At 35.8% G+C, this 16110-nt stretch overlaps 1 protein-coding gene and 1 pseudogene across 1 annotated transcript; one reads left to right on the top strand and one right to left on the bottom strand.

Moving 5' to 3' along the window:
- Window positions 1-358: 358 nt before the first annotated feature.
- LOC132104751 (iroquois-class homeodomain protein irx-4-B-like) lies at window positions 359-4551 on the top strand. Its single transcript, XM_059510301.1, has 5 exons — window positions 359-833; window positions 2195-2434; window positions 2570-2682; window positions 2805-3124; window positions 3460-4551. The coding sequence occupies exons 1-5, from the start codon at window positions 789-791 to the stop codon at window positions 4062-4064; spliced, it is 1323 nt and encodes a 440-aa protein (XP_059366284.1). The 5' UTR covers window positions 359-788; the 3' UTR covers window positions 4065-4551.
- Window positions 4552-8396: 3845 nt separating this feature from the next.
- LOC132104410 (NADH dehydrogenase [ubiquinone] iron-sulfur protein 6, mitochondrial-like) lies at window positions 8397-12752 on the bottom strand (annotated as a pseudogene).
- Between the last annotated feature and the right edge of the window lie 3358 nt (window positions 12753-16110).

The raw sequence follows: 16110 nt of genomic DNA, 5'->3' as shown, positions 1-16110 counted from the left end.
CACATATAATAGGCCTACATTTTAATGCAGGTACATCCACAACATAAGTTACTGTAATTACCAAGTCTGTTATTATTGATGTAAGGCGTATTTTACACAGCACTGTGCAATTTTTATTTTGTATTTTTTTTTTTTTTTATAGATAGATATCGATCTAAGAATGTATGTATTTTTTATTGTAGGTTTTATTCACCCACAACCAATTCAGTGTTATTTAATGGTACAAAAGTGTTTGATAACTACATAGAAAGGCAATTATGGTAATGGTTTCTGGGCGGTCATCAATCATGTGCGATCGAGCTGTCTGTGCTGGAGTCAGATCTGTGATTGGCTGCTGGCGGGCAGGAAACTGAACACATCCTCATTAATGTGAGAGACCCCAGTGGGCTCTTCACGAGGACACAGGCGCATCGTCTGACTCTGAACTTAAACAGCGGCTATATAAAGTGTCCCGCTATGTGAACAACAACTTTTGGCGTGATTCGCGACAATTCGCGTTTGTTATCTGGAGCTTTAAATCTGACGCTGTGACGTCAGAGTCTCCAGCGTTTAAAACAACGTGCAACTGAGCCAACATTTGTTATGTTTTTTTTTTTTCAGCTTCAAGTACAGCGCTGCACCACGTTGAACCTGTGTCATACTGCGCTTTTTTGCCATTTGTATTGTTGGCTGTACAAGAGACGAACAGAAAGAAGAACGGGACGTTTAGCTCCAGTTGATGGCAGATTTTGCTGCTGAACTGATGACCCGCAGCGGGACCACAGCCTCCTCTGTGCTGGACTCTCATCATGTCATTTACTCAGTTTGGCTATTCATATCCTGCAGCACCACAGGTAACTTTATTGAACACTTTCACACTTCGCTCTACACTGCTAGATGTTAATATGATTAATTGTGAATACTCTAGCTATATTAGTTAAATATAATTAAGCGATTCTTCAATTAGGGGAAGTATTCTGACTTCTAAATTGATTTTAAAGAAATTATTTAATCATATGTTTTGTTAAGTATAGATTAGAAAAGCTTTAAACTTTTATATTGTTATTCATTTATATTTCTAATTACTTAAAAAATATATATACTTTTTACTTGTTTTTAGTGTTGAAAGGATAAAATTGCCAGAATTTCTATATTTTGGACTTGACAACTTAATAATAATAATAATAATAACAACAACAACAATAAATGATTATTAACTTAGATCTATTAACTTTCCCTTAATGCTTAATTTATAAAAAAGTGTTAAAATCATGGAAATTCTAAGAGATTTAACTTTTCACTTATGAACTATGTATAATTTTTTATATTATAAAAAAAGTTGTTCTTATTTTTATATATATTTATGATGAAACAAAAGTGACAGGGTGGCATATTTTTTGCCAGAACAGCAGAATGACAGATCTGAAGATTATAAATGTAATTCATAGGGATTGCAAGATCAAAATTCTTAACATAGGTTTAGTAAATTAAATTAAATTCAATTAAATTCAATTAAATTCAATTAAATTTAATTCAATTCAATTCAATTCAATTCAATTCAATTCAATTATTGCATTTAGTAGACGCTTTTATCCAAAGCGACTTACAGTGCATTCAGGCTAACCATTTTTACCTGTCATCTAGTAGACATCATTACCAAAACGATCAGTGATGTATTTGACATCTTAATTTATAAACAATCAATTTTGTGTTATTTCTTTAAATCATTTTTAAACATAATAATTTTACTGCTAGCTAACATATTAAATCAGCTGGTGAAAGACTAAACTCTTTGTCAAAAAAAAAAAAAAAACAGAAAAAATTAATTACTATCATACATCATTACCCTCAATTTTTTTAATCTACACCATATCATATTATTCCAAAATCCACATCAAGGCCATGATCAGATCTTTATTCCATGACTTTATTAATTACAATTATTCTATAGAAGAGTATTTTACAAAATGTCATGTAGTCAGAAGTGTCCCTAATTGAAGAATCACCCAAGTGCATTGAAGCAGTAACTCCGTAACATCAAACCAAATGTTTTTTGTTGTTGTTAACTCTTTAACTACATTGACCGTAAATGGGGATTGCACTGTGGACTAATGTTCTTTTAACTAATTTAAAGTCATTAATAGTCTAAATGCAGAAATAAGTGTTCCATACTTTTCAAGAACATGCTAAAGCATCTTTGTCCTTTCTTTGGCAGCTTTTAATGTCTTCTAACACTCTGAGCGCTTGCTACGAGTCTAGTGGTTCCCTGCTGGACTCTGGAGTGGCAGCTTCTCCTCAAAACTCGCTTTATTGCCCTGTATATGAAAGTAGGTTTGTGGCCTCCAGCCGTCATGACCTGATCCCTACTGCTGTCTATGGCAACTCCTGTTCAAAGAGTCACGGTTATGATACCTGCAGCACTTATGGTCCAGATTCAGCCTCGTATTATCCACTGGTATGCATTTCATTTGTTTGTTTCAATAAAAAAAAAAAAAAAATGCTATTTCTTAGGGGTGAACATTACCTGCACTGTCCAGCGACGCCACAGAGCTCTTTTGTAATTATTTCATTTTTCATTTTTTCATATTAGGGTAAACTCGGTGAGAAAGATGGAGTGGCAACAGGACATTCAAGAGTCACGCAAAGCCCTGCATACTACCCGTATGACTACCCAGTTGGACAGTACCAGTATGACAGATATGGGTAAGAATGATCCCCTCCTTATTGTTATTCTGGTTGCATCAATGGACTGTTTGCACAAAAGCAGTATTTGAAAATTCTGTATCCAGTTTTTAAACAAATACTCTACTTCTCATGTTGTTTAGATATAGATCTGTAGATGTGGCCACAAGAAGGAAAAATGCTACCAGAGAGACCACCAGCACACTGAAAGCGTGGCTGCAGGAGCATAAAAAGAACCCGTATCCCACCAAGGGTGAAAAGATCATGCTGGCCATCATCACTAAGATGACCCTTACACAGGTGTCCACCTGGTTCGCCAACGCACGGCGAAGACTAAAGAAGGAAAACAAGATGACGTGGTCACCACGCAACAAGACCTCAGATGAGAAAGAGTGTGATGATGACCAAGAAGATATGGATGGATCGCAGGAGGAGCCAATAAAAACCGAACAAGAATTCAATGGTTTGTTGAAAGCTTTCTGATATTACTCTTGGTTTGAAATGCAGATTGTGCATAAAGCCTCTAGCGTTACATAAAGAACTTCAGCAAACTGTTGTTGATTGGTTATAGTACACAAATGCCACTTCTGTATGCGCTGCAGTTAGAGTTAGAGCTAGAGGCCCGTTCACACCAAGAATGATAACCTTCGAAAGTTCAGAATGTGACTCATCAACTTCCCTGTTCTCATAGTATTACAATTAAAACTTTGTAGTAATCATTATAGTTACCGTCCTTTGGTGTCATGTTATATATATATGTTTTTATATTCTGTTTAAATATTTGTTTCATAACTCCAGACAACCATGGAAATGATGATGGAGATCAACTTCACAGCGATCTGGAAGACTTCGATCTAGTGGAATCAGATGGCTCAGAGTGTGAATCGAAACCATCCTTTGTCATGCACGTTCGTTCAGAGACCAGCGAATGTCCAGATAACCATTTTAAAGAGGCTTTTCATGAATCTGTTACTGAGCTCCCAAGAGATGTCCATGAATTTAGTGAAGACCGCTTAAAAATTGCCTCTGAAGACAACCAGACAACAAAGTTCTACCTTCAACAAGGCCAAAAGACCATTGAGACCAAGCCAAAAATCTGGTCGCTTGCACAGACTGCTACGTCCTTAAACCAAGCCGATTACTCATCATGCATGCATAAAAGAACGTCGTGCTCTTCTTCAAACTGTGACTCAGACTCAGACATAACAAAGAGGAAACAAGAGTCTCCAGTGGCCACTCTTAGAAACTGGGTTGACGGTGTGTTTCACGATCCTTTATTTGGGCACACCAACTTAAACCAAACTTTCAGCAACTCTACGGGGTTATGGACTGAAGCCATTAACTCACAGAATAACTATCATGAACACTCAGGAACTATAACTTCCTCTCAACATACTTCATAACTGTGTCGAAGTTTTTTTTTTTTTTCATACTTTTTTGGTTGCACCAAAATGAATAGTTGAGCCATCACAAAAGTCACATGCTAAGTTTGGAATTTAATCGTGCTAATGTCTCAATTATTATTTTTATTTTGTAAGCTGTTTTAAGACCTCCTAAAAGTCTGATGAACTTTATATTTAGAAATTATCAGCACGGCAACGTAGATTTAGTATGTTTGGCACCTTTTCACTTAAGAAAAAATCTGGTTCTGTCTGTATAAAAGAAAGTGATCACTGCTGTATAATTGCACCGCACACAGAAGTCTCAGTTGCTGATGCCACATCCCCAGAAATAAAGAGTCATTTTGTGAAAAAACAAACAAACAAAAAAACATGTTCACTGTCCATGGTGCTGAAATCCTCCCAAGAGCATGTTGGTCACTAGTATTGATTTATTCGGTTGCATTTATTGTTTGAATGTCGTTTTTTCAAGAGGAATCACACAACATGATTTTACATACATCAGTAACTTGAACCCTTCCACACAATGTCCTTTAGACTGGTAGGTTTAGTCACTCAGTCATGACAAATATAAATACTCAAGGGATCTTCCTGCTAAACTGTTAACTCCTACAAGTCTGAGCCAGTGAAGCATTGTTTTTTTTTTTCATTAAGTGACTGATATGGCAAGTTGTTTTAACATTTATCCCTTAAAACTTAGTACTATCTGTTTTTATTTTATTAATATATTTAGTAGTTTTTATTAGTATTAGTTTTATTCGTATTTTTAATTACCAGATAGTAATCCAGTACTGACTAACGACTATTTTAATGTCACTTTATATACATATTTATTAGATTCTTATGTATGAGATGTCTACGCTAATTGTTATAAGCAACATTTCTCATCACACTATTTGAATTTAACTAATTGCTGTTTACTTGTAATGACAAGTCAGAATGGCAAATTAATTTGAACAAAAAATCTTGTCAGTAAGATTTAAATGTCACTAGTACAAATTCAATACACATCTAATAAATGGGTAATAATGAATATTCAATGAGTACTAAAATAAAAAAGTAATAGAGACTAGTATCTATTTGCATACTAAAGAAAAAGTATTATGAATAATTACTAGTAAAACTGGAATGGGTATCAGAAACAGCTGGAATAGCAGGAAGTGAATAGTTGAAATCTGATCCACAAGATTCCCAATTTCAATTGGAATACTTATAATGCTTTATTAAACTTTACTATTTCAAGTGGGAAGGATATAAACATTACTGGATTACTTGCTAGTAATTACAAAACTACTAGCAGCAGCAAAAACATATAATAGTTAAAATGGCTTGCCATACTGTCAATAAGGGATTGGTGCCATTCAGAGCCACCCGAGACATGTGCAAACTCAGCCTGTCAAACTAAATACTAGCTTTTTTAAAACCAACTAGGAATAAAGACAAATTGCTTTTGACAGTCTAATCCTAACCCCTGGTGAGAGAAGTGAAGTAACTTATGATTCAACAAATTCTAAATGAAGTAGACAGATTGGTCTCTCACTCTTTTCATCTTTGATCATTTGAAATCCCTATGGTCCAGATAAGTGGCACAGACTGGTGTCTCTCCATCATTAAATGTATCCGGCTTAAGATTTAAAAAAGATAAAAAAGAAAAGAAAAACCAAATTGTCTTAGATATTTAAAATGGTCCATTGGTAGATAGATAGATAGATAGATAGATAGATAGATTGCCCTTGATGTATTTATTTTTATTCTTTTTTTTCATTCTGTTCATTCTTTCCAGTTTGAAGCTCGGGATGATGATGATAAAGTATTTATTAGAACAGAGGAGAACCTGCCACAACCTTGTATGGGATTAACGATTTTAGGCTGAATTATTCAGGACAAATTCATCCGAGAATTCCTTTCTTTTTCGGCTTTATAAATAACTTACATTTAAGGTAATAAATAATGACATCCAGGCGTTCAGTGAAGAATCTTGATGCACACTACAGAAATGGGAAAATCCATTTTCATATTCACAGTTAAAAGAGAACTCAATTCTGATTCTGAGATCTCAATCCATTCAAAGCATTCTTAAAGAAACGAAATGTTATTACACTTCTGGGGACAAGTAAAAAATGTAAACTTTCTCAGTCTAAGTGAAACTATTTATTTCAGAGTTAATTGTATAACTTCCACTTTAGTGCGAATCACAAAGCATTTTACCATGCTAACACAACCCTCCAAGCATCTAATGCAATCAAGCCCCATTAGTTATACACGATTTGGATTGTAAGATTGGGATGTGTTAAGATTTAGTGTTAAACACAGGAGGTGAAGTAAAACACATGCATTGCAGATCAAAAGAACAGCTTGTTTTTTAGCGATGTGTCTCATTCAGAGCCATTATGTTACAACAACAAAATAACACCATAAATGTGATGAAAAAGATTTCTAAACGTTAACAAAACAGTTTTTCTTTCTTTTGGTGGATCTCAGTCCTAAATCTTAAGTACGCACACACATGAGTTCTCTTGAGGCAATAGGAGGAGTCCAGCTTTGAGAAACATGACACAGTCCCCTGAGTAAAGGTCATGACTCTAGTACATGTGGCAGAAGGGAATTAGTGCAGACAATTATGTGAAGTTAGCGGTCATATCAAGGAACACTACAGTTTCTTTTTGACAGTTTGGAAGAGTAGCCTAATTATAAAGAGAAGCAGCCAGTCCATTCGTGTGGCGAAAGTTCTGTAAATTACATAAAATAATCCTTCAGTATATTCTAAAGGCCCGTTCACACCAAGAACACCAATGGACGAGAACGTTGTGTTTATTAGGAGCTCATGCTACAGTTCTGTCCTCAAATGTTCACATGCTTTGAATTTGATTTGATTCTGATTGCGTTGAGTTTAAATGGAATACAATAATTATTATGGTGGAAAAAATGGTGATCACTTTGAAATGTTAAACAGTGCTGTGGAGCAATTTAAAACTGAAAGAACGTTTTCTGAGAACCTGCAACATCCTTCTGTGTCTCTACTGGCTCCATTGTAGCTTCATGAATAATAGAGAGCACTTTCCTATGCAGCACAATTCATCTGCTCAGTTTCACCCCAAGATTTTGCTCAGAGCTATGTTTAAACTAGCCAACTACCTGCGATTTAGATGCCTCCTGATAAAGAAAAAATCCACAGCCCTTAACAATGAAGCCTTCCTCTTACCTATCACACATACTGAACAGGACACAGCACAGATGAGGGTTAATTGGCATCACGCTGTCTCTTGCCTTCTGTCACCAGCCCCAATTATAGCAGCATGGCTGCCTTTCTCTCAACCTGAGGGGCCTCCAGCCGGAAAACTCTGTTTCACTGCATGCACCACCAGAGACCGGTCTTCCTCCACACTGCCTCAAGGCCAATTTGGCATGGCCACGCTGGCAGAGAATACTCTTGATGAAATATATATATGATCTTCCTCAAACATGTATTGTTCCGCACTAGTGTTTCTTATCAGACTAAATCCCCATTGACATTCTCCAAACTTAGCAGGAACGCAGCTCACAGGTGCTTAAAGATGCAGGTGGCTGTGTTCTTTCACCCTTTGCTCTTTTTTCATGTCATCCTGCCCAGAAGTGCTTCAGAGACATCGCTGAAAGTAAAATGAACACCATTTCTATCCTATAGAGTGTCGGAGTAGGGAAATATCAATTTGTGTATGTGAGCATGCAGCTGACCAGTCTTATAAGGTCTTCTTTTAGATGAAGAGGACCAGAGATTTTGATTATACATGAGATATGTCGGATCATTTAGGCCACATATGCATTACATTCTCACAAGGTACTGCACATATGCTCTCACATATAAACTGACTGAACCAAAACTGAAAAGGCCTTTTATGGAATTACTCACTCGTGTCATAAATATGAATTCTTCATACTAAGAAAAAAATATTCCTTTAATAACGGTTTACTGAAAGGTTCTTCCCCTGCTGAAACATCCCAAAAATAAATAAAAAAACACCCACAACCATTAGTTTCATTAAGTACGTTTTACAAGAGAATATGGTTTCAACCTTTCTACTTTTAAATTTGATATTTAATTCCACGTGTTACTTGCTGTTTCTTTATAATCATTTGTGTAAAAATTGAGGGTGAAGTAAATCTTAAACCGAACAGATTTCAATGCAAATGGTAACATCAAAAAGTTTTCAAAAGAATATGCTGACATTACTCATCCTATTTACATTGTAACTCTTAAGGGTTCATAGAATATTGAAAAGACCATGTGCGCCCCCTGTCTGTAAATGCTGGAATAAACCATGAGCGCACACACACACGTTTGAAAAACCACAACAATTTAAAGTTAAAGTAATATTTTATTGTACAGAAAATAGAATCAAATATCTTCAAAGGTGAATAATGTATAGCCACGCAGAAAAAAAAGAAGAAAAAAAGAAGACAATTCTTCAGTGATGATGCTTCTGCTTAAACTGCAGCCCACAGTATCTATACGTGCCAACTTTTGTTTTCTTGTCCTGTGAAAAGGTTAAATTAATTAATGCATGATGCTATAATATATATATATATATATATTGTTAAGTGCAACAAGTACAGATAGACACGATTCTGCACATTTGGTTAGTTTAACTGACTCAAGCACTTCAATATGTCAAGAAGTTGAACCATGCTTTAAGCCAGGGGTGTCCAAACCTGTTCCTTGAAGGCCTTGTACAAATACCCACACTTGTGGTCTTTGCACTTGAATACTCATATCACATATTTCCTGTATTTGGTCCAAATGTTCAAGTTAGCATGAAGACCACAACTGTGTGTTAAACTTTGGGAGACACTTATAGTGTAATAAAAATGTAAGAGTATACAGAGCTTTATTTTTTTTTTCAATACTTTGCATTTTAAATGTCTGTTCAATAGTCCCTATAACAGATTTAATTTAATCTACAAATACATTTTCTGGTGCTTCTAATTAAGTGATACAAAGCAGCAGGGCTCTGAACCGGTTCAAGGAACGAAAACGAAAACCAGAAACGAACAAAATTTTGGCAGGAACAGAACCAGAAACAGAAACTAAATCACATTTTATAGTTCCGAACAGAATCGAAAATTTGAAATGGCCATTAACCGGTTAATAATGTTATTTTATCATTTCATTTAATATTTGAAATTTGCTGTTCAACCAATATTAAATTCCAGTAGTACGGCATATGCAAATATGCAAAAACTCATCATAGGTAAGTCACAATGCACTGCCCTTAGAGTTTATCTGAGGATAGTGTGAGATGAATTCAACAGATCACACGCACCTGTAGTGCTTCTATGAATGGAGACAGAAAACAGAAAAACTATAGGATTACATAAAAAGGAATATAGGCATATACATTAAATATTTCGCTTTTTATACGAAACGAAATAAAAAATGTGCTAAATTATGGTTCATTGTGACACGTTCCAAGATTTTCGGAAAGGAAAACGAAACAGCAGAGAGTGGGCCCCTAGTTTTCTTTATTTTGCAAAAGCTTGACAGCTTTGAATAATGTCTTGCTTCTGTATAACCAACCAGCTTTGATATCGCGCCGACGCCTTATTATACGAGCACACACAACATAATTTTGCTATATTGAAGCCTGTTCATTATCAAAATAAAATAGAGTTAAAGAAACAAATAAAAACGTTACACTGCTCAGTTGTACAGAAGTTATTGCGTTCAGCGTGACCGTGACTTACTGTGCTGATAAAGCCGATGTGAAGGATGATGTTTTATGTCGATGAAAATACTAACACTATACAATAAATCATATTTTAGCATCCAGATACGTCGGGAATATGGAAACATTTGGATTCGTGCCGAATGAAAGAAGTAGGCATCAGCTTCACCTTAAATTAATTTGTTTTTGGATTGACGTTTTTAAAGCCTAAACTTCAGAAGTTTTGGAGAGAAACTAATAACTGTTTTTATAATGTTTCTAAACAATTCGCTTTATCCTATACATTTTAGCCTTTATTATTTCGGAAAGAAATAGTGCTAATAAAATGCAACGTGAGACGCGACTTATGGGGGGGGGGTGTAAGTTTAATATATCATATATATATATATATGTATATGTATATATCATAAATATATCATATATTTTTTGTGACAAGTACACATTTCCATTGCCAACACAGTGTCAGATACCTTAAAGACATTGCTACATTGCTATGCCATTGCTACACTTTCTATGCTATGACTGCTCCACAGACTTCTTGTTGCAAATTTTGCTCACACACACACACAAACCTGGACCTGGAGATGGACACACACACACACACTCAAACTCACAAACTTACTGACACACTCAAACACAGGCTCACACACTCAAACATTCAAAAAGACTCACACACACACACAGGCTCACACACACACCAAACTGGACCTGGAGGTGGACACACACAGATTCTGACACACACATACAAACCTGGAGATTGAGGTGGACAAAAACCAACACACACCAACCTGAACCTGGAGATAATAATAATATAATGTCTAGTCTGGTGGCTGTGATATATATATAAACCTACCAACATCCGTTGCCATGATTTTTGGAAGGACTGATCGCGAGAGGAAAAGAACGACGTTTTAGTCCCATAACATCGGTTAATGGAAACGCCGTCATTTCGCAATAGTTGTTTATCGATATTTAGAAAAAAAAAAAAAGTTTTGCGTGAATCTGTAATGGAAACGCGACAGCGCTTAACATAGACTAACTTCTCAGAGTTATGTTGAGCAACAGTGTTCATTACTAACCATTCAACTCCGGATAGATTCTGGAATCTTCGCTGGGGGAATAAGCATTAAGCACCGGCAACAATCCGTCCTCTAACTAACGCATGCTCATGTTTTGATTCAGATCATGTTCGAAGAGGAGGGGCTAGTCGTGCGTGCCTCCGTTGTCAGTTTGTGAGAGGGAGGGAGCAAGCAGCGCGCAGCTCTACAATAAAATACAATTGTACCCATATTAAATAGTTTAAAAATCTGAATCAATCCGTGGCGGCCAGCGTTGATATTGTGGCGGGCCGCCACAAATTAATGAATGTATGGGAAACCCTGGAAGAAGTTGGCTGTGACTTAACTCAGCGGGTTATTGGCTAACGTTACCAGATCTCTCTTTTTTCCTCTTCTTTTTGAGTAAAGAAAACGCTGTACTTTATTATTACTATTATTTGGCAAACTATAGGCAAAGAAAGTTGTTTAAAAAAAATAACATTATTAACCGGTATTTCTTTCACCCAAACCGGTTTCGCAACGGTAATAATTTCATAGGAACGCAGGAACAGAAACGTTAAAATATCGATTCTTCTCGGAGTGAACTGATTGATTTTTTTGTTTTTGTTTTCAAGCACTGCAAAGCAGTTGCGAATGTTTACAAAATAAATATCACCACTTATCACTTGCACCAATAAAACATGCAATTCTTTGTTTTACTACCAAATTATATGTAATATCTAATTACTATTAATATTTTACATACATTGGAAAGGTTTACATGACTTCTAAAGAGATCTCTGCAAAAAGTCTCACGATTTATTTCCAGAACATGATGGAAACATTAAGCCTTGAAAACTGCTCCGGAGCGGTATTTGAGATAGTGTGGATTTAGCGTGCATTAAGGGCATTGTGTTTTGGCGACCTGGGACAGTCTTGCACACTTACTTCCTGTCACACACAAGTGCTCTCATGTGGCCGAGACCACAAGTGTAGGTATTTGGACAGGGCAATTGTTTATCTCCAACCCTAATTAAATTCCTTATTAAATTATATTCCTTATTATGAATATCTGCTGCTAAATTATAATCTACCTTTCTCATATTTTCAATTTTAGAAGCTGTTCTTATAGAAAAGCCTTGTTTACCAAGTTGATGTAAACTTTGGGGTGTCCGAGAGCCCCTCCGCCTCCATCACAGGACACAACTCTGGACTCGACGCATGTCACTGGTTCTTCAGCAACCAAGCTGATGGCAAAGTTCTCATTCACCTGCATCAGATATGAACAGATCCAAGAGTGAGCAAACCACGGCAGTATGTTAGATTCAGTTATATAATGTTATCTTCTAGTGCACCCAATACAGTGTTGAAATAGTTTAAGAGAGACCTCTTTTTGTCAGCCGATGAATCTAGCTCTTCTCACGTCATTTTCGTCATAGACCTGCAACAAATCAAGCAGCAGCATCCTCCATCGATCAGTTGCCTCTAAATGCAGAAACTAACAGTACTGCTATTAACACGGATTTATTCCACAAGACCTGACCGTCTACTCTCACATCAAATGCTAATATAGACAAACAGGCGTGCTTTAAATGCACTAAAACTAAGCCTCACCTGGCCCGTGTGAGTAATTTTTTCCCCATAAATAGTAACAACACTGTATTGCTGGGCTGGAAATGCAGATAACCTCAAGCCACTGAGCAAAGCCTTCGTAATTTTACAGAAGGACAAGATCCGTGGAAGGGTGGCTGCCATGTTTGCCCGACCCATGATCATTACCCAACGGTCTTTGCGTTGCAAAAACGATAACTTAAGCTCTCTGCTGGCCCCTGCTGGTCGAGAACAACTTAATTCGTCTGTATTTCCTATATTTGTGCGTTCAAACATTTTCCACTTACGATAAATTATGCAACTTTATTTAAAACACGCACGTATTACTTTATGTAACAGGATAACCATCTATATGTAGAAGTTTGAATCCAGTGATTGTACTGCGCATGCGCGCGTTATGACTTTCATCAAAGTCATTACATCACCGGAACTCGTGGTTTTTCCGTCCGACTGAAGCATTTTGCCTTCACATTGATGGTTTGGATTTAATAATTGGCTAATATAGGCGTTTTAGTGGCATTTTTAGACAGGTATGTGATGCATGTTTTTGTCTGTATGTCTGCCTTACTCACTGGATTAAAACGAATACATTCATATGAGAAATGTATCAGATTGGCGAGCCTAGCTGGCTAGCGTGAAGGTTTTATTTTTATTTTTTTAATGGAGCTTTTTACATAAACTCTCAGTATTTACATATATGTGGAAATGAGATTAGTATTGTAGCCTGCAGCTCTGAATAGGAACAAAATTAAGAATGAAAATGAATGCCAGTTGTGACCCAGCACATGGGACAAAACATTTACCTGCTGTTAGTTTTTAAATAAATAAATAGATACATAAATCAGAAATGATCACTAGAATGTTCTTTACATTTAGTTTTCTATTATATCCAAATTATGAAATTTTCTCTAATTCCCTGCACGAAGTCCTCATATCCAAATGCTGTATAAAATTTAAAATAAGAAAATAAAGAAAATAAATATCTATTTTAAAGAAACTATATTCATACTATATTTGTCTGTTCACCATTAAATATATGAGTCCAGACCTATTGTTGTTAATATTTTTTAATATCAAAGACAGCATTCATCCAGAAGTTTTTTTCTGCATCACAGCCATAATATTTACAATATGTTCTGTATGTTTCCTAATTTAAAATAGATCGTATTAGCAGCTACCAACACCTGGAAGTAATATAGATATTTTAATTCATATCTGATTGCGTTATATGGTTCTTTTTTCAGTGTCGTAAAACTTCCCTGGAAAGAGCTGTAAAGCTGGTTTAAATGATTCTGGATTCTGAATTTTACATTAATTCACATGTTCAGTTACTACAGTAGTGAGTGTGAGAATCTGAATTGGGGGACTACGTTCATACACCTGAATGTTGTGATGTTCTGCTTGACTAGGTGTTGACAGCATGGCACCGCTGCTGCTCCCGTGTCTTGTTGGTTCCCTGACACGCCAGTTGTCCCGTGTTGCCAGATGTGCTGCTCTCGGCTCCTTACCTGCAGCAGGTGCACAGAGATGCATCTCCACCATCACAGCTGCAGCAGCGAGATTCAGAGGAGCCATCAACCCAATGTGGGAGCCACCCATGGCATTCCTCTCACCTCTGCTTGGACGATGCCCGCAGCTCCTGTGTGAACAACCATCTGCTGGCATGAAGACTAAAACCGCTCTCAAAAGACGCTGCAAAGACTGCTTTTTCGTCCGCCGCCGTGGAAGGCTGTTTGTTTTTTGCAAATCCCACCCCAGACACAAGCAGCGGCAGGGGTGAATTAATTGAGACCTTAATGTGAGACTGACTGAGACTTGAGAATCACTCAAATGGTGTACTGAGCAGTATGTAAAGATCATAGAGTTTCTAATAAATTTTTACCTCCTCATCTGAAAAGATGCTTGAAGATTGAGTTATATTTTCATATATGTTCAGGAGCACTGCTGTTAACTAAACCTTATTAACTTGTGTAAACCCATTGAATTAAAATGTAATATTTTTGAAAAGGCCATTTTGAATCATCCTTATGCTTTTGTGCAAACTTCCTATGAATCTGTGTAGCATCTCCTTTTGAAGATGAAACTGTGAGTGAATGCAGTTTGCAGTTAGAACTGAAATATAACAATAACCTATCTATAAATAGGTTATCTATAGATAGGTACAAATTTGATAGCCTGAATGCACTGTAAGTTGCTTTGGATAAAAGCGTCTGCTAAATGCATAAATTTAATTTAAAATTTAATTTAAATTTAATTTATAAATCACAGGGATGCAATAATTTCTAATGATATAATTCTTGGTCTTCTTTTTTTTTTTTGGTTTGGTGAGTGCGATGTTGTTAGAACTTTGGCTAATGCTCTGGAAAGGTTGTCTTAAAGTTGAGCAAATGTTGTCCCAGAAACATTAATTAAATGTTTATTTGTTCTTAATTATTATATTTTTTTTTTCAGAATTATCAGAGAACATTTAAATGTAACTTTGTTTGCAAATTGATCAAATGGAAATAATGTTTAGAAATAATGTTCTCAGGTTTTTTTTTAGCTGGGTACTCATTTAAAAAAAAAACAATTACAATTGAGAGTGATTTGCTAATGAATCATGGACACCTGGAAATTGGCTTGTTATTGCAAACACGTTTTAAGGTGTATATATATATATATGTGTGTGTGTGTGTGTGTGTGTAGAGAGAAATAAGTATTTGACTTTTTTTCTATAACATGAATTAAAGTAAATACATAAAATAAAATTTAAATGAATAAAAAAAACCTTGCATTTTCTGTTTTTTTCATGACTTCGTGCTGTTCGCTGTTTGTACAGAAGGGGGCGATGCTGCACTGCTGAGAGTTCAGGCGTCTTGGGTCAAACAATGCTTTTTAACTATAAAGACTTTTGTTTTTTTGTCTTTTCTTATTGTGGGTCTATAATGGCTGTTGTAACGTGAACCAATATTCTCAGAATTTCATATACAATTATTTAAAAAGAGTAACATGAATCCAAACTGGTTTGAAAACGTACATATGAAAGGAAAACAGCCAACACTGTTGTCAAAAACGCCGACATTTCTCAGTTGTTTTTACATGTTTAAGCTGTTTTGCCAATACAGAAGTGAATCTAATTCATCTAATTATATTACATCCTTACCCCGATATACCATCCTGTATACTGTCCCTGTCCCTAAAGAGCTAGTATAACTGTATAATCTAAAAAATGCACTCTCAAAAAATAAAAATTAAAACCTGAGACTGTGTAATGTTGAACAACCAAACGTTTTATTAACATAAACGATTATGTACATTAGTATTTACACTAACAAAAAAGTACTCTGCCATAAGGAAACAAATCTAAATAACGTTACCCTCCAGTACACTGTTACCATACGGTTTATTAACAAACAAACATAATTTACTATGTATGTTAGTAGCCTATTTATACTTATTCTAAAACACTGACTTTGAGAACTTTTGGAGCATAATCCAGATCCACCGTTTATGTTGACTCCAATATTCTATGTTAAGGTACAGGCTAATTGACATTCAGTTACTTGCTAAAGTAGTATTCGATCATCTTGGATAACACATACTATCAGATAATACTATTTTCCACAGTATAATCTGCATTTGAAAGCCTGGTCAGTCACTACTGCTATATTATATTTGTGGCTAGCTAGACTCTGCTTTATGAAAAAGCTTCTTATGTCC

The sequence above is a fragment of the Carassius carassius genome, chromosome 25, assembly GCF_963082965.1.
Source record: "Carassius carassius chromosome 25, fCarCar2.1, whole genome shotgun sequence".
Lineage (NCBI taxonomy): Eukaryota > Metazoa > Chordata > Actinopteri > Cypriniformes > Cyprinidae > Carassius > Carassius carassius.
Note: the sequence above shows the minus strand (reverse complement) of the source record. Positions and strands in the feature narration are given on the sequence as shown.